Source organism: Heliconius melpomene, chromosome 19, assembly GCF_056956725.1.
Source record: "Heliconius melpomene rosina isolate 202511_hmr_F chromosome 19, ASM5695672v1, whole genome shotgun sequence".
NCBI classification, from domain to species: domain Eukaryota; kingdom Metazoa; phylum Arthropoda; class Insecta; order Lepidoptera; family Nymphalidae; genus Heliconius; species Heliconius melpomene.
This window is the reverse complement of record NC_140407.1, coordinates 5,552,657-5,571,256: the sequence shown is the minus strand read 5'-3', so window position 1 is coordinate 5,571,256 and position 18,600 is coordinate 5,552,657. Positions and strand designations below refer to the sequence as shown.

Sequence of the window (18,600 nt, the reverse complement as noted above, 5' to 3'; positions counted from 1 at the left end):
TTATTATATTAGTGCTAATGATAAAGCTGTTTCGTTGGTATATAATAAATATATGGAAAATTTTATAGGACAGCTTCAAATTCCAAAAAAGTATTTGATTAAAAGAAAAAAAAAGAAAAAATACCTATATAATAAAAAAATAAAAACTAACCTTAAATAGTTACAAATGTTTTCCTAACTGTAGGTCCACGGGAAGTACCATATAGGCTATTCCCTTATTTCTACAAAGAAGTGGATATTATCTTATGACTTATTTTTTAATACTGTTTATAATTAATCATAATTTGAATATAGGTTGTGAGTTTCATCACTACGTGGAAACATATATAAAGTATATTTAATTTGTTTAAATATTTCTTCCGCTCTGACAGATAAAAAGCGTTTAGTTCCGCCATTTAACAATCAATATTTCGGACATTCAAAGCGAACGAAGTATCTTAACACTAAGTTCCCTCTGCTTAACTTCCTATGCGGGATAAAGCGTGAAGATTGCCTGCTTTTCTAATAAAGAAACTTCTATTACTCTCATAAAAAAATAACTCAACACAAATTTAGAAAAAATAAAAAAATGTTTAGAACTGATATTAATATTACCGCTGTTAACCTTTGAGGTGTGGTGAACGTAACGCCTGCACTTTAATTTCCCTTAAGGCATGTAAGCCAAATTGTGTTCACGTTTTTATTATTTATACAACAAAATGAGAGGGGTTTTGCTTGAAATTGTATGAAAAATCTGTTTTTATTATTAAATATTTTTTTTTACTTATAGTTAAACATTAAAAAACATTACGGGTAAATTGCTTACGTTGAATATTAATAGTTAAAAATATTCTTTTGTGAGAAATAAAAATCTTGAAATTTTTTATCACTATATATTTTTGCTTCATTCTGTATCCCGCATGGTGGAGTAGCCAGTATGTTTTAAGACACTCCGTGTTCCACGCACAGCCCAATTTTCGAGACATTACGTGTTGAGTAGCATAAATCACATCACATCATTCCGTTACCATAACCAGGAAATGAAAATAATTCATTCCTTTGAGTGAAAATCGAACCCTCTTCTGTGGCTTTTACAGTCATATGCTTTCTCACAGTACCACGATAGTATAGAAAGATAAATAATATTATTAAGCATAGAAGATTTGAATCCACAATCAATGTCAGCTCGCCATTTACACCTCACTGGAGGAGACATCACTGTTTTCATGTAAGATACGGACAAATCGTATTTTCTATCTATATATACTATATAATTATTATAAACAATAGACGTTCCAAGTACTCTTAAAGCATAAACTGTTAAGACAGTATCCACTTAAACGTGGTATTCACGTTTGTTTAAGTTAATAGCCGTGATTGTAAGTCCTGTGCTATTATTCTCTAAATTGTTTGAATTCGTCGGAACACACTGTATATACATATGTCTACAAATGTATTATTATTGTAGAGCACGCTGTATAATATTATTATGATTACATTATTGTAATTATTGAGGTTAATCAAATCTTAGTATAAAAAGTATGTTTATTTGAAAGTGATAGTTGTAAGATGTGGTAATGGCTTTCTTGCTCTGGAAATAAAACATAGCGGCATTAAGCTTCATCATTTCACACGTAATGTCTCAAAAACTGGGAGATGCGTGGGGAACAGAGTGTTTTAACACTAGGTTCCTTTCGTTTACCCTTCTATGTGGGATACAGTCAGAAGCTGCTAAGCAAACATATACTTGAGCACGTTCTAACTGCTACAATAGTTAGTTCACAGTTTCAATATACTCATTTAGCTAAGGTAAGTAAGGTAAAGTTTTAGAACATTATACGTGAAATTTCGTACACCTTTGCGACTAACAACTACCCTCAACTTTACTCATACGTTATAAGTTTTATTTTGCAAATATTATATAAGTTAAGGCTATCGTAGCTTAGCCGCCGGTGGTATCGTGACTGTAAACGTGGTTGGGGGTTTGATTATGATTCGGGCGAATTATTTTCATTTTCTCACTGTATTTGTCTTATACAAAGCGCGTCGTTCATAGTTCGTTCTCAGTTCGATCTCATAATCTATGAGAAATATTCTTACATACAAGATTGGACCGGAACTTGACCGGAACGATGATATGAATGCTCTCATTGTTTCTCATATAAGAATATCTTTAATACTAACAAGGCATTATAGTGTGAATCACCCCTTATTGGCTTTGATTTCTTAATATACTTGGTTCTCTTTACTCTCCCATGCGGGATATAGCTACACGCTGTATCCCGCACACAGCTGAGTTGGCAGAGGGAACCTAGTGTTAAGATACTCTGACTCTAGAATATATATTTATTAATAATCATTAAATTTTAATTATTTTTTTAAATTTACTAATCATGGATAAATGAACAAAATGTGAAAAGTTATATTGTAATTTTGACTCAGTAGCTATTATTATTAAGAGTATACAAATTTACACGGCAAACGACTCCCGCTAGGACATCTGTGGCATTAAATTTAAGGTTAGTGCCTAACGAGAACACTTAGGCGGAATAAATCTAAAAGTTCAGTTTTACTATTATCAAATATTTATAGAGGCCGTAGGGGCGCAGGGCACAAACGTGCGGCCGTACACGCAGCGGAGTAATTAAATATTTCATATTTTCATTTCCTCGTTCTGGTAACAGAAAAAATAACTGGTGCTGAGATGAGGATTGCTATAGAGGAGAACATGACCACGTCACTACTTTACATCTACACACTCTTTTACAGACACAAATATAAACCAATTAAGCATTTTTTTGTCTATTTTATTTAAAGTACTGCAGCATAAATTGTGAAATTCAATATCGAACTTTATTTCAATCCACCCGAGCCAATTAATTTGTTGACAATATGAAAATTTGCTTCGTAAATTCGTACAGTGCGGCGATCAGTACAATTTTTTTATTGACATATGTTTTTATTTTATTTTTTGTAAGATAGAAGCTAGTGTTATGTCACTCTCTTTTTTGTTCTCTCTTAAACTGTGAAGATTTTTTTAAAGGATTTTGATACTAGATGCTTGCTATATTTGTACTATTTATTTTTTTATTTATTATTATTTTATTTACAAAACCAATACAAATTACATTAGGAGAATTTTATTTTTATTTTTTCACCAAAAAATCTCTTGAATGTACTGACATTTGCACCTTGGATATCTTGGATATGCGGAATAAATATAAATCAAAACTGCAAATAATTTATAAGTCGAGTCGAGATTTATGAAGCCAGTCGTGGCGCAGGGGCACAAGCCTGCGACAGTAAACGCGACAGGTTGTGGATTCGATTCCCACTCGAGGAAATTGTATTCTTTAGATTTATCTATTTAGTCTGAATAGTTTTCGAGCGTATCTTTTAAACAAATAATACGGAGTAACCGACAATATATTCCTTTTAATTCACAATTATTATGTATAAACCGGACAACAACTGGATAATTAATTTAAATAACACGAGTAATTTGACCAAACATAATGATTTTTGTATACATAAAAAATACAAACATACACAAAAATAGAAAACGACAAAAAAACTTTTTAACTTTTACACAATTATTTACTTAAAGAAAATGCTTTTAAAAATGTTCAAATCTTGTCTATACACATAATTGTCTAATTTTGACAGAACTAAACGAAAAAATATGTCAAAATTTGTAAATTATAAGTGAAATTGTTTAAAATAATGTAAATTTAAATTAAAAAAGAATACAAATGTGCCTTTCAGTATATATTTTACCTTTATTAGTCAGTCCTTTCGTTTCTTGCATACCGTGTTTTGATTGTTGCATGGACCGTATAGTGAAGGACGAGGAAGACGAGCAATATAAGTGAAGAATAGAGAACAGAACGGCCTCATATAGAAAGGTAGGCAAAAGGAACCTAGTGCTAACACGCACCCCCCAATTTTTGAGACAATGCGTGTTTAGTGGTTCCACATCGTGAATTATTTACCAAAGCAAGGGAATGAAAATATTTAAATAATACCAATCCCTCGTGGCTTCGTCCAGTTGATCTACATCGGTTATTTATTTGCAAATCTAAATTGCTTTCGTATTCTAATAATACTTTAATTTTAAAGGCAATATCTAGACATTGAAATCTAAACTTTTAACCAGTTTAATATAACAGTTATTTTATAGCAATATTTCTCGAACATAACACATAGATTTTCCCCAGGTGGGCATCGAACCGACGACCATCTCGTTTATCATATTATCATATCAGTCACACACTGTTGAAAAAATTTATTAAAAAAGGAGATAAAAATAGAAGATTTTTTTTTCGTAAAATATACAGATGAATTAAAAGTAAATGGACAGACGCGTCTCAAGCCGAACGCTTGGACCGATCGTGCCTCTCTATCGTTTGTTCTGCGCTCTCGCTTGCACTCTCGGCTCAGGTGGAACGTGACAATGATTCGTGCTATTTCGTACATGTAGTTGGTGCTCGTACTTTTACTTTTATTTTTTTTTGTATTTAACTTTTGACTTTAATTCTTTTTTACAGCGTGTACACTGAAGATTACTTAAACGCAAACAAAAGTTTTCCAGAAATAATTAAAATATAAATGTGTTTATGTCATTTCTGCATATTTTGTTTTCCATTTTTAATAAGCGGTATAATCGCTTGCCTACCAATATTGTGTCCTTGTATTATAGAATATTTTGATTTCGACGATAAAATGGAATTTAATCGATGTTGACTAATTTAATTTGATTTTAAATGAAAAAAATAAATGTATGTTTTTTTTAATAAATGTTTTTTGCTATATTTATTCATCTTTTCTTGTATTTAATGTTATAGGTCTGTATCACTTATCACCAGCTACATTACAAGCATAGACAATATGTTATACATCAAAAAACCAAATTTATATGTTATTTATGTTCACGCTGTATTCTTCACAGAGTATGGTAGAAAGAGAGGACCTGGGAACCTAATGATAAGACACTTCCATTTCACAGTTTCCATCGAACTCTTGCGCAGTACTTGTTAAATGGTAGTACTAAACACCGCGCTTTGTGTTGTTACCAGAGCGAAAAAATTAAAATATTTTATTTTTTAACCCATACGATTAAGATTAATCTACATATTAATGTTTTTTTAGTATAACCTAGTGTAAAGAGACCGCTCCCTACGCACTTTTAAATTTAGTAAAAAAAAGTGGGGTGCAAAGTGTGGAACTCAGTAAATTAACACCAGGTCATCTCTACCTACCCCGCCATGTGCGGGTTACAGCGAGAAGCTGAGAAAAAAGCATAGTTTTTTTTCTTTGTTACTAAAATAATATTGTATTTATTTCACTAAACCCTAAACTAAATCAGTTGGAGCGTTCTACAACATAAGTAATTCAGTTTACGTCGAGTTTTATAAAAGGAAAAGATGTTATCTCAAATAAGTGGGTATTTCGAGTTCTAAAGAGAAATAGGGCATTCAAAGAATGATGCATGAATAGGTATGCAAAATTTGGAAGGTGTAAAGAAATTTAAGAAATGTATGTTTTTATGGCCGTCTTGGCGCAGTGGGACCGCGTCTGAGTGTAAACGAGATGGTTGTGAATTGGATCCCCACATGGGGGAATGATTGTATTCCAATTATTTTTGTTTCCTCCCTCTGGTAGATAAAGCACGGAGTTAAGTTCCGCCACTTAGCAAAATGTTTTAACACTAAGTTGCAGTTGCTTACTTTGTTATTATCGGCATACAGCGTGAAGCCCACCCCGCCAATTTTAGTATCTAAAAAATAAGAGTGAAAAATTGAAAAAAAAATCAAAAAAATCTAAACTTCCTACGTATCTCTAGACACTTCCCAAAATTCCAGGATCACAGGTTCTCTACCTATCCTGCTATATGCGGGATAAGCTATAATATAGAAATGTGAAAAAATCTGTACCATGTATATTTGACATTTGTTAACTTCTCCAAAATGTTCCACGCCGCAGTCAGCGGGGAGCGCCCGTAATAATTTCCAATAGAAAAGTTTGAAAATTCAATGTTTTTCTTCAAACTGAACGAAATTTTTAACTCCATTCGTGTCACAACGGAATAGAGAAACTTTGGATCACTGAATATAGCGCTAGTCGATGCTATAATACGCAATGTCTTTAGAAATGCTTTTTTAAAAATTATTATTTATCTATCTCTCGTTATTATTTTTTATGTTGATTATGATCAAATTAGAATTAACGAGTAAACTTGGGAAAGGTGAAATACGTATTCTTACCCGAATACATAATATTGTTTAATCATTGGCCGTCATGGCGCAGAATCCCAAGCCTGGGACTCCCTCTCGCAGGAGTGAAATATTTTTGGTGGTAAAGGAGTGTTTTAACATTAAGTTCCACGGTTCTTCTCTCTGAGTTATCACCTTCCTTCTTCAAAGAGGAGAAAGGCATATAAATCATGCCAAATTTCGGCATTCTGCACCGCGTAGTTCCGACTGTGCGTTGTCTGTCAGTCGCTCAGTAACGAAAGGGTTTTATTTTATATATATAAATTTAACAATATATTTAATCGCAAAGTCTGAATGACACAATCTTTATATTATAATAGAAGCGGGATATAAATCTTTGTTAGAACTATTGGGGAAATCCCCGAGGAGGTCGTTAACGATAGATAGCAGCTGTCATTCTTTTTGTGAATTGCGAGTTCGATATTTAAAGTAGACTTTTAACTTTTTTTGTTGTTTTTTTTAATGTAAAATCCAGCTATGTCTTTATATTTTTATTGCCAATCTTAATTTGATTTGTCAATATGTGGTTTGGAGAATAAATACTATTTTGATGGTCACAAACAAAAAAGAAAATATTTTTTCTCAGACAAAATCCTAAAAAAGATATATCCGTTAAGTTGAAAATTAATATGTTACATAATTTTAGGTCTACGGGAAAGAGACGTGGACGTTTTGGTTACGCAGTAATTTTCATACAAGATTCTCGTATCTTTTGTTTTCGTTGACTTAGAAGCTTGATTTTTCATAGATTGTAGACCCGAATATTTGATATGCTGATAATATTTCATTCTTTGTCTTTTACATCGTATTTTACAGAAAGTTTATAATAGCAGTACGAGTATTATATTTTATATTATTTAACCTGCCAGCTATTTCTATACAAAAGTGTCCTCTAAAGTTTTATAAATAAAATAATAATACAGACTCGACAATTGTTCCCAACTTTCCTTTAGTCATTGTAAAATTGACACTGTTTTCAAACTGTTCGCCGTGTCAGATAGTTGGGATGACGCTAATGAAGTCTACTTTTGAACATTGATTATTGGACTTTATTTTTACTAAAAAAATATATACGAGTATAAATCCCTTTCGTTACTGAGTGATATAGGTATAGGATAGTGATAGGTTTTAAGATATTCTTTACCCCACCCAATGCCCAATTTTCCAAATTGCGTGATGATTGGCTGCTTTGCTATCTTACTAGAACGGAGAAAGGAAGAAAGAGGTTTTTTTTCGAATGAAAATCGAACCGACAACCGCATGACAATCAGAAGCTGTGCCAATGCGCCATGACGGCCTCAAATATATATTTTAATACATATATTATACATTTCCATTCTTTATTATTATAACGTTGGCAATAAAACATAATATAAGCGTGTAATTAAAAAGAATTGCGTGCCAATTGCCGTGTTATCTGCAAAGCGTGAATATCCATCGATTTTATATAAAAGACCAAAATACTCGTACGTAATAAATGTATCGAGGCATTATATCGATATCGTATACTGATGCGAATTTGTTTGAAATATTTCATTGTTATACATTTTCTTGTATTTGTCTTGTATTTACTCTGTCCAACTAAAACATTATAGACTGAGTCTGTTCTTATTCATTGTAGTGATGGACACTGTCACATCCAGGACCAGTCTCGAAAGCTGATGATGTGTGCCGGTGACATACCACTCATTGACGAGCACAGACTGATGCTGGAGCGTAAAGTGAACGTCTGGAGGCGTATGTTTGAAAATGATAGAATGTGTCGAAGACTGAGTACATGACTTGAGGAAGCCCGGACTCGAGCATAATCTACGAGTATATAGGTCCTGAGATGGACGGATAAAATCTTATTGTTTGAACGTGGTAATCTTTGGAACTATTGGTAAAAATAGATTTTTTTTTTTTCGAAAACGACTGTCTCATATAACATTAATCGTTTTTATATAACCCAACGTTTTGAACACTCAACGGCGTGCTTTACCTCGTTACCAGTGCGAGTATATTAAAATATTGCATTTCCTAGAATGGGAAGCGAATCCATACGCTGTCGTGTGCCCTTGTTCCACGACTGGCCTCGTTCCTCATATTTGATATTATAAATATTAAACTAAATGTTCATACACAAAATAAAAACAAAATATCCTAGATAATAACGATATCTGATACAAGTTTGTGTCTCAGTCGCGATATTAATAATGCCTTTGGGCCTTTCATTCTGCTATAAAGTATAAGAACAAAAATATTCAAACAACGCTTATCTAAGCCGGATATTGGGACAGTTCTCATTATAGGAGCTCCAAATAATATTTGAACAATATTTGTTATTTATTATTTATTAACTTTTTTAAGCTTTCGTACCTGAACCTGAAAATAAAAATACGGAATTGGCCTCTACAGCATCACCGGCTCTTGAGGCAGGCCGAGCTAGCAGAGCTCTGACCTTGTCCTGGTCACCTTTACAATATATAAAACTATTAATAAATTGAGTGAGTGACAGGCACAGACGAAACTACTGAACTTAGAATGTTGAAATTTGGTACGTAGGTAGGCAAAACACATAGGAGTATGAGTTCATGGCTGTGAGAGGATGGCAGACGTCTGGCTGAAAACGCGTTTATAATATTTAAACTATATCCATTTCTTTGCTCTAGCAGACGCATTACGGAGTGTGTTAACACTATATTTCTCTACGTTCTACATATTGACAAAATTTAGAACGCAATTTCATATAAAAACATTGAATTTCCATTTTCCGATTTGATCCGATTTTGTCGAACGCTAATAGATATTTAGATTATAACTGTTGTAACGCAACATTTATCACATTAATGAGATGAACGTGACATATTATTAGAACTTGTAACCGCATTTGAATATGTTTTATACAAAGGAGACCGTATTTACCGACCGACCGAGGTTATGAGTTCGATTCCCTCACGGGGTACTGAATTGTACCCCTTTTCTCCGCCATGACAAAACGCTTGGCTTTCTTTATCTCCACCGCCATATTACTTATGTGTGAGATTTGTGAACGAATAGATTTATACTTTTAAATTTAATATTATTATGATAACCAATAGTGACTGAACACTAGATTCTTTCTGCATACTTACACACCCCATTCTCCACTTTCCGCACTAATTCAATACAACGCGTATTGAAGGGCCGGTTGCTGATCTTAACGCCGTAAATTGTATGGCCACTTCCAATACTAAAATTTATTACAGATAACTTAATTTCAAAATATATGTAAAATATTTAGGTACATCGATATAAAATATTTATTTTCTTATTAAATAAATAAATATCCCACAAAAAGAAGCAACTGAAAATAATAAACCTGATATACCTATATAAGAAACTCTTTAGAATACTACCTATTAATAATTTTCACTTGATACATATTTGATGATTCACAAACTTTTCAGACGATCCTCCATCTTGAAAATAAATAAGCTTTTGTATAATAGTTTATTTCTAATTTTAAATATGAGTTATTGGTATTTTTTTTATAAATATATATAAGTATAAATATTTAACATTTTTATTTCGTAACTCTGGTAACGAGGCAAAACGCGGTGTTAGATTCCGCTACTCAGTTGCCTGCAACATGCCTCGAGAATTCGGCGAGGAATGAACAACGAAAGTATGTACCTTAATGGGAACGGAGTGGAATATCTTAACTTTAGGTTCCCAGGTTCCCTGTGTCGTGATACAGCGTGAAGCTAAAAAAGTAATAAATAAAATATATTTAACTCTTGCTAACCTTTTCACATTTTCTCTTTTTGAGTAAAAATTGTATGACATTTTATTTTCAATTTCAACAAAATTTATCTTATAACTTTACTTCTATTAAATTAATACTATCTAATGTTAGTAGACGCAACTTGCATATTTTTGGCATCATCCTCAGAAAGCACTATTTTTCTTTACCACTTGGAAATTGGAATTCCCACTTATTTGAGATATTAACATCTTTTCCTTTTATAAGACTCGACTTAAACTGAATTACTTATGTTGTAGAACGCCCCAACTGATTTAGTTTCAGGTTCTGAAAAGTATCACTTTTTGAAATATATCTAAATATAAGACTTGTTTGAGAAATCATGATTGTTGTTTTCAATACGTTAGTAGTTTCACGCTTTTTCCCGCATACCACGATAGGGAGAGATAACCTAATTCTCCATTCTCCAATTCCGCCCAATTTCTCTTACTGAACTTGCAAGGCTATATACATAGAGCTTTAGAATCCCACTCAGAGAAATATTTAAGCTCGTCGTTAGGTTCCGCTATATGAGCCGCAAAGAAATTAAACAGTCTAATAAATAAAAGATTAAACTTAAAAATTACTCTCTACTTTATTAATTTTACTTTGTTATAACTAAATAACTTTCTGGCCCCAGATTAAAATTAAACATTCAAATTGACAATTAAAATAATTTATAGCAAACATAGCACAGATAAAAAAAGGTGGCAAAAAATAAAAAAACTTAGACAGAAATACAAACAGCCACAAATACTTTTGTGTAACTTTAAATAAGATAAGAGTCGAACAAAAGAATGAGAAGCTTCTACACCCAAGCGTTATCGTCCACAATTCGGATTTATAAAGCAAAGTTTTGCCTCCAAATTTTTTTACGATAAAACTTCTGCCGCTCTGTCCCGGCATTGATACCGCTACTTTACACTTTTGATGAAGGACACGAAAAATATAGTTAACATTATAATATAATAGAATATTTCTAGCTTTTTTTTATTTTTTTCTAGAAGACTAGAAAAAAAGTCACGGCTTACCCTCCGCCTATATATAACCTTGTGTATAACCATAATGTTATCATTATGAGTAATAATATACGGAGAGTGTGGTGTACGAATTCGTAGTTCACATAAAAATAAATTACTCACCATTTAATACAAACGTCCCTTCTAATAAACAACATTCTTGATTTTAATCTTTTGTATAAATTATAAAATATCACTCACACAAAAATATTTGTCATAATAGCAAGATTAAGTCAATATATTAATTGTAAATAATATAAAATTAATTTAAAGAAACTCAACTGACTTGTGGAAATACAAAAATATGAGAAAACGTGACAGTTACAAAATGTTATTATATTTATTAACATTCCGTTTGTTTTCTTGCGTCCGTAGCGTAGCTCCAAGTTTTCTTCCTAGAACTCCAGTTACAAATATTTTGCACTGAAATCGGAATAATAGTCTAAACCAATATTTAACGTGACTTGGTTTCTTAACTTACTTTATAAACTCCTATATGATACAGTAACGCGATCGTACAAAGTTTTATCAAATACGTACCTATATTTTTTTCTTTCCTTATGATAAAGCAACCAACGATGATAATTAAAATACGTACGTTGAGGTCTGTCACTTAGAAATATCTTAAAAATTGAATGGAAAGAAGTGCAACGCGGGAAAAGCGTGAAGCTGCTTTTCAATACATGGAAGCTTACACTAGAAAAGAAATCAAAACTACCCACATATGGCTAGATCATAAACCATAAAAGCTATTACAAAATATTGTGACACTTTTATATTCTGTCTTCGTAAAATCTATTGCTCTTCCTTTAGAAGTAACATTAGCTATTAGGTGTAAGCCATTTTGCGAATCATAAAATAGGTATACAATATAGTGAGTTAAGTTTCTTGAAAGATGGCAAAATTTTATATTGTACACTGACAGCCATATTAAATGGCGTCTGGTTATCGCTGTGGTAAATTTTAATTTTTGTCAGGTTTTGTGATACTTGAAACTAGGTTATGACGTTTCAAATAAAATAAGAATCATCAAAATTGGCATACCATTAGATCTTTGATCATACATACACACACACAGATTGATAAACACATTACCCTCTTTAGAGTCATGCAGTAAAGTAATAAATAAATGAGATCAAAGTGTCTTCACACTTTAAATACCCTGGTATATGTGAGAAACGTGAAGTTTAAATTAATTAGATAAATTACTATTTTAAATGTCGGCTACTTAAATATTACTAACTACTTTAAAACACTGATGCTGACGAATACAGGCCTTTAGGTACATGGACATTGATTATTTCAGCGGACTTAATTAAAAATTAATTCATTCATTCATTTTTTATTAGCTCCACGCTATATTCCACGAATGGCGGGATAGGCAGAGGGAACCTACTAGTGCTAAGATTCTCCTATTCCAAGAACCGTCTACTTTTCGAAACAAAGCGCGCTGAGTGAAAATCGAACCTACAACCGTCGCGTTTACAGACGCTGTGCCGCTGCACTACGACAGCCTCAACAACTATAATTCTCCTAAAACTAATTTTGTTAAATTTATGGCCAGCTCATGGACTGCCACTTGCTAATCTATAAAGCTATGTCAGTAACTTTTGTTTTCTATCAGATAGCCTCTTTACAAGTTTTATGCTTACGATGAGCGATTAATTCGACATTTAATGACTCTTGCCTTTGTAGGTCATAACGAATGATGGCTTTAACTTTAGTTTAAAGGTATTTTGTAATGAACTGTAAAAGCAAAGCACACTATTAAAAAATGGAGGGTATTTAATATATTTCTGTATAAAGAAAGTATTTTATGTGATTTCTTTACGGTAGGTACATTTGTAAATAACAAAAACTAAACATTAAATGTATTAAAATTTATTATTTTTGATTATCGCTGCTTAACATTAAAAAAATCTTATTTAGAAATATAAGAACAACAATATAATATAACATACAATAAGAAATATTTATACTTAATCAATAAAAAAATTAAATGTCATTTTTGAAAGTGCTATTTATCATTTCAGTGTAGTAGTGTATCTCAATAAAACATTCACCGTCACGTCGTTGATGAAATAACCTGCGACATGACGTATAACATGCCGTAAGTGCGTGACGCACTCCGCAATCCGTTGGGATATGAAGAATATTTTTATGCTTTATTCTCAATAAAGTAATGTATTTCGAGGTATATTATATTCAGTAGTTCAGTGTTATTTTTAGTGATACTGAGATATTTTCACGTGATAACGTCTTATAAATCGATGAACGCCGGCGGCACGCACGAGAAAATATGACTCAATGTCACGTCACAAAAGAGAGACACGATCGGCCTAAGCTTTGGGTTCGTAAAGCATCTATCCATTCATTGTTAGCATTGTTACTTCTAATTAAATAATATATTGTAACTTGTAATTGCATAATTTAAGTAAAAAAATATTTGAATCAACGAGTGCAAAAAAATTACTATTTTATTATTAATTTGCAATTAACTACTTCCTATATCCCGCATAGAACATGGTAAGCAGAGGGAACCTAGTGTTTTTTTAATTACTTGTTAAGCGCCACGGACTTTTATCGTCCGTACCTTTTTTATTCTTAATTGTTTATTAAAACTGTTGTTTTCTTTTTTTTTTTAAAGTGAAGTGGACGTAAATTTTATGAAATTTTTATACGAGATTAAAACATAATAGTAAAAAATGTAAACTTCTCCTAAGACAAAAAAAAATCACATTTTATTTTATAGTAATCATATGCCTAATAATACGATTACGACTCGTATATGCATAATGCTTTTATTTCAGATAAAAATAATACTTTACAAGTAATAAAATATTTTTAAATAAATTATTTTTAAACATTTTCAACATAACATTTTTATTGTTGTTGTTGTTCCTATTCTGTGTCAAAGACGTTAAAAATTATGAATTTTAATAATCTGTGATCCATTGAACATAGACTAAAAAGTTAAATGAAATAAAATCATCTATTCACTCTTGTCAATGTCAAACGAATTGTAATAATCATTTCGGTAGCGTTTGTTAGTTATTTTCTCGAAACTTAAAAGAATTTCTTATAAAAAGCTGTAGCCATGGATTCGATGAGAGAAAAAGCATTTCAAGACTATCGCAAAAAGTTAATGGAACATAAAGAAGTAGAGTCAAGATTAAAAGACAGTATGTATTGCAATCGATTTTGCCGAATCATCATATTATATTTCTTATTTGTAACAACAAATTATTATTAAAATTATGATTGTTCTTTATATTTAAATATTTTAAAATGAAATGATAAAAATGTTGAAATTTTGCCTTTTATCACGTAAATCTATAAATATATGGCATATATTTTTAACAACTTTATTGTTCAAACATAATTTTTTATACCTGTAATAATATTCTTCAGTCATTATTATATATACATATATATTTAAATTCTATAAATAATTAATGGTAATAAAAATTTCAGTGCGGGAACAGCTAAGGGATCTCACAAAGCAGTATGATAAAAGTGAAAATGATTTAAAAGCTCTCCAAAGTGTTGGTCAAATTGTAGGCGAAGTCCTAAAGCAGTTAACAGAGGAGAAATGTGAGTGAAACAAATAATAGAAGTTTACAAATACCTATATTCAATAACATTGGCAATTTGAAAGTTTAATTTATTTTCTCTTAATTTGGTAAATTTGTGAAGTGGGTTTTCCCACTTTTTAGTTGAAAAATAATTGATAATATATTTTTTATTAGAGAAATTAGTGCTATTGTCCACTTTATTCCAAATTCCTAAAAATATTCAATATTTCATTTCCTCTAGTGGGGATCAAACCTACAACCTGTTGTGTTTACAATTGCAGGCTTGTGTACTTGCACCATGACTGTTTTCAAGTATTGCTAAGGTTAATTTTGAATTTCTGCCATATTTTCTTTTCATAGCATGAAATGAAAATACATATTATCATTCCTCTCGGTCTTATTTAAATATTGCTTTGTGTGAATATCAAGTCTTGTGTGAATTACATAATGTTCTAGAGACACTGATCTCTCCGCTATGGTGTCAATACAAATAATTTATAACTTCAATTTTCTATGGTCATCTTCTATGATTATAAACAACAAAGTTGAGGGTTCTATTCACACTTGGTAGAATGAATTATTTTCATTTCCTTATTTTAGTTATTGTAAAAGCAACAAATGGTCCAAGATATGTAGTTGGATGCCGTCGGCAATTAGACAAGAATAAGTTAAAAGGAGGCACCAGAGTTGCCCTGGACATGACAACACTGACAATAATGAGACATCTTCCAAGAGAGGTATGTACACATTTTTTTATTCTGGGTTTAAATTTGTTTTATATTAACTTTAGACATTTTGGATTAGCATAAAATTTAATCTGTGGAAGTTATATTTTTCACATGGAAAGTGGGGAACACTTGTTCCCTCTGCCTACCCCATTGTATGTGGGAGATACAGTGTGAAGCTCACAGAAAATTAATTTTCTTGAATGGGGTGCAGGAAGACACCTCCTGTTTTGCTTTACATAATCCTCCTACTCCTCCTCCTCCTTCTCCTCTAACTGGTGGGTCTCTAGTGTTAGATAATTTATATTTTCTTTATATTTAAGGTGGACCCTCTAGTATACAACATGAGTCATGAAGATCCCGGTGATGTTACTTACTCGGCTATAGGAGGACTTCAGGAACAAATTAGGCAGCTGAGAGAGGTAATTACTTTTTTGCAATCTGCTGTCGGGTTTGGCAAACTTTTATCCCTATGCCATAGTGGCCTCCACATTCCTTTTTTTTAACCAAATTGGTTTAATAAATTAAAGAAAAAGTTATATAAATTATTCCAACTTAAAGAATTAGGGACATGGCATGTTGAGTACCGAGCCTCAACACCTCACTTTGTCACTCGCAATATCACTAGAATGGAGATATAATTAACTCCCTCTCGTGGAGATTCAATCCACAACCATAATGTTGACAGTCAGATGCTATCCAACTACATAATGATGGCCTTAACACATAACATTCATATTTTTTATACATTCCAGGTAATCGAACTGCCACTCCTTAATCCTGAACTATTTGTCCGTGTTGGCATCACTCCGCCCAAAGGGTGTCTTTTGTATGGACCACCAGGCACTGGAAAGACTTTACTAGCTAGAGCGGTCGCTTCACAACTGGATGCTAATTTCTTGAAGGTATGTCATAATTGACACTCTGATTTAAAAATAAATTAGGTGTGTTTGGGTAAAGGATGTCTTTTAAATGGCCCAACGGGCAAAGGAAAGACTGGTAGCTAGACTGGCTTCAAATCTGGGCAACAAAACATTGATTTCGATGTTTTACGTAGCTTATTTACAATTAGCAATCGAGTGACGTTCCATAGAGTTTATACTGTATTATGTAATTTTCCAGGTGGTGTCATCGGCCATAGTGGACAAATATATAGGTGAATCAGCTCGTCTTATCCGTGAGATGTTCAACTATGCAAGAGACCACCAGCCCTGTATTATATTCATGGATGAGATTGATGCTATAGGTATGATTATTGAAAATATATATATTAACTAGCGGACGCGCGCAGCTTCGCTTGCGTATTTAAGGGTGAATTCTAATAACCCATGAAACATGTGTTCAATGAAATATTTTTAAGAGTCTAAATGTCAAATTTTATAAAAATCGGTGGCGATTCAAGAATTTTCCCATACAAACTTTCAACCCCTTATTTGCACCCTTAGGGGGAGAATTCTAGAAAACGATGAAACACGTGTTCAATTAAATACTTTTAAAAATCTAAATTTCAAATTGTATAAAAATCGGTGCCGATTAAATTTTTTTTCCATACAAACTTTGAACCCCTATTTCTCCCCTTTAGGGTTAAAATTTTTCAAAATCCCTTCTTAGTGGATGTCCAGATTACGGAAGTAAACATCTGTCCAAATTTCACGTTTCTACGCACAGCGGTTACGGCTGTGCGCGCGTCTTACCTCAGTCAGTGAGGACAAGTCCTTTTATATATATAGATTATACAGAGTGTTTTTACCTTCACCACTTTAAATGAAAGCACAGCTTTAATTACTCTATAAAAGCCTAATAGAATTCAAACGCACAGACACTCGCCTCATTCATCAAATGGTATTGGCAGTAGTAGGTATTGGCGACACAGTTGAAAGTTGTTTAGGTTTACTATAGAAAATATTTAAGTATATGCATAAAATAGAACGAGAGATATGTTTGTATATCGTAAAACCTTAATAATTTTATTAAAGTATTTTCGGTCGTCCAATAATTTCGGTGATGGTAACGAAACGGTGTAATATAAAATGCCTAGTTTTAAACTAATTTTCACCAATAATTTCCAGGTGGCAGGCGTTTCTCCGAAGGAACAAGCGCCGATAGAGAAATACAACGGACACTAATGGAACTACTCAATCAAATGGACGGCTTCGATTCACTCGGTCAAGTTAAAATAATAATGGCCACCAACAGACCGGACACATTGGACCCGGCGCTACTGAGACCCGGCAGGTTGGATAGGAAGATTGAAATACCGCTACCCAATGAGCAAGCCAGGTTGGTGTGGGTGCAATTCTTGTTTTTGGTTAAATATATTGCATACAGTGTATCCCGCATGTAGCTGGGTAGGTATAAGAATAATGGCCACCAACAGACTTATCATCTTAGACGCTTGGTGTACAGAGTGTCTTATCACTCTAGTTTTTCTCTACATATCCTGCATCGGGATATGCAAGATCCACTGCGAAGCTATAAAAAAAGAAAACGATTATATTTATACCATTTTTTAGAATAAAATCTCAACTATATTATATTATATAAAAATGATGTCCAGGCTAGAAATCCTTAAGATCCACGCGGCCCCCATAGCTAAACACGGCGAGATGGACTACGAGGCGGTCGTCAAACTGTCCGACACTTTCAACGGCGCTGATCTCCGGAACGTGTGCACCGAGGCCGGACTGTTCGCCATCAGGGCGGAAAGAGAGTATATTGTGCAGGTTTGTTGCATATTCGTTTATCTTCTATGTTGTGTGTATATAATTGACTGACATTACTGACTGACTGACCATGACTTTTCTATCTTTAAATATGCATTGGTTGAAAATTTAGTTTCCAATTAAAGACAATATCTGTATATTGTCTTTAAGATGAACATATTACAAGAAAAAGATCCAGATTAGTAAACAAATCCTTGCGTAGCTCAAAGAGGCGAAGCCGGGAACGGGTCGCTAGTATAGAATAGAGTAAAGTATTAAAATCAACATTTATATTTCTATTTCCAGGAGGATCTAATGAAAGCTGTACGTAAGGTCGCAGATAACAAGAAATTGGAAAGCAAACTCGACTATAAACCAGTTTAAATACTTATTGTCTTTATCAATATGTTCTTATGTACTTTACTTGTAATAATAATAAATGAAATTAATATCTATTTTGTTTTTCATGGCAATTATCTTATATTTCTTTAAAGAAATTTAGATTGTTACCAATATTAACTATACTAAAATCTCATCAATCAGGTTCTTCCTGCCTAAAAAATAT

General features: G+C 32.5%; 1 protein-coding gene across 1 annotated transcript; it reads left to right on the top strand.

The window, feature by feature from the left end:
• Positions 1 to 14,026: 14,026 nt before the first annotated feature.
• Positions 14,027 to 18,490, top strand: Rpt4 (Regulatory particle triple-A ATPase 4). The gene is made up of 9 exons (XM_085203908.1): positions 14,027 to 14,215; positions 14,508 to 14,627; positions 15,209 to 15,345; positions 15,657 to 15,755; positions 16,089 to 16,238; positions 16,456 to 16,579; positions 17,403 to 17,613; positions 17,891 to 18,056; positions 18,342 to 18,490. The coding sequence occupies exons 1-9, from the start codon at positions 14,131 to 14,133 to the stop codon at positions 18,417 to 18,419; spliced, it is 1,170 nt and encodes a 389-aa protein (XP_085060034.1). The 5' UTR covers positions 14,027 to 14,130; the 3' UTR covers positions 18,420 to 18,490.
• The last annotated feature ends 110 nt before the right edge of the window (positions 18,491 to 18,600 follow it).

Excerpts from the sequence above, each read along its gene's own strand:
- Rpt4 (XM_085203908.1), top strand. The coding sequence starts at position 14,131 with ATGGATTCGATGAGAGAAAAAGCATTTCAAGACTATCGCAAAAAGTTA. Across the intron at positions 15,756-16,088 it reads AAATTAGGCAGCTGAGAGAG|GTAATCGAACTGCCACTCCT; the intron begins GTAATTACTTTT and ends TATACATTCCAG. Across the intron at positions 18,057-18,341 it reads AAAGAGAGTATATTGTGCAG|GAGGATCTAATGAAAGCTGT; the intron begins GTTTGTTGCATA and ends TTCTATTTCCAG.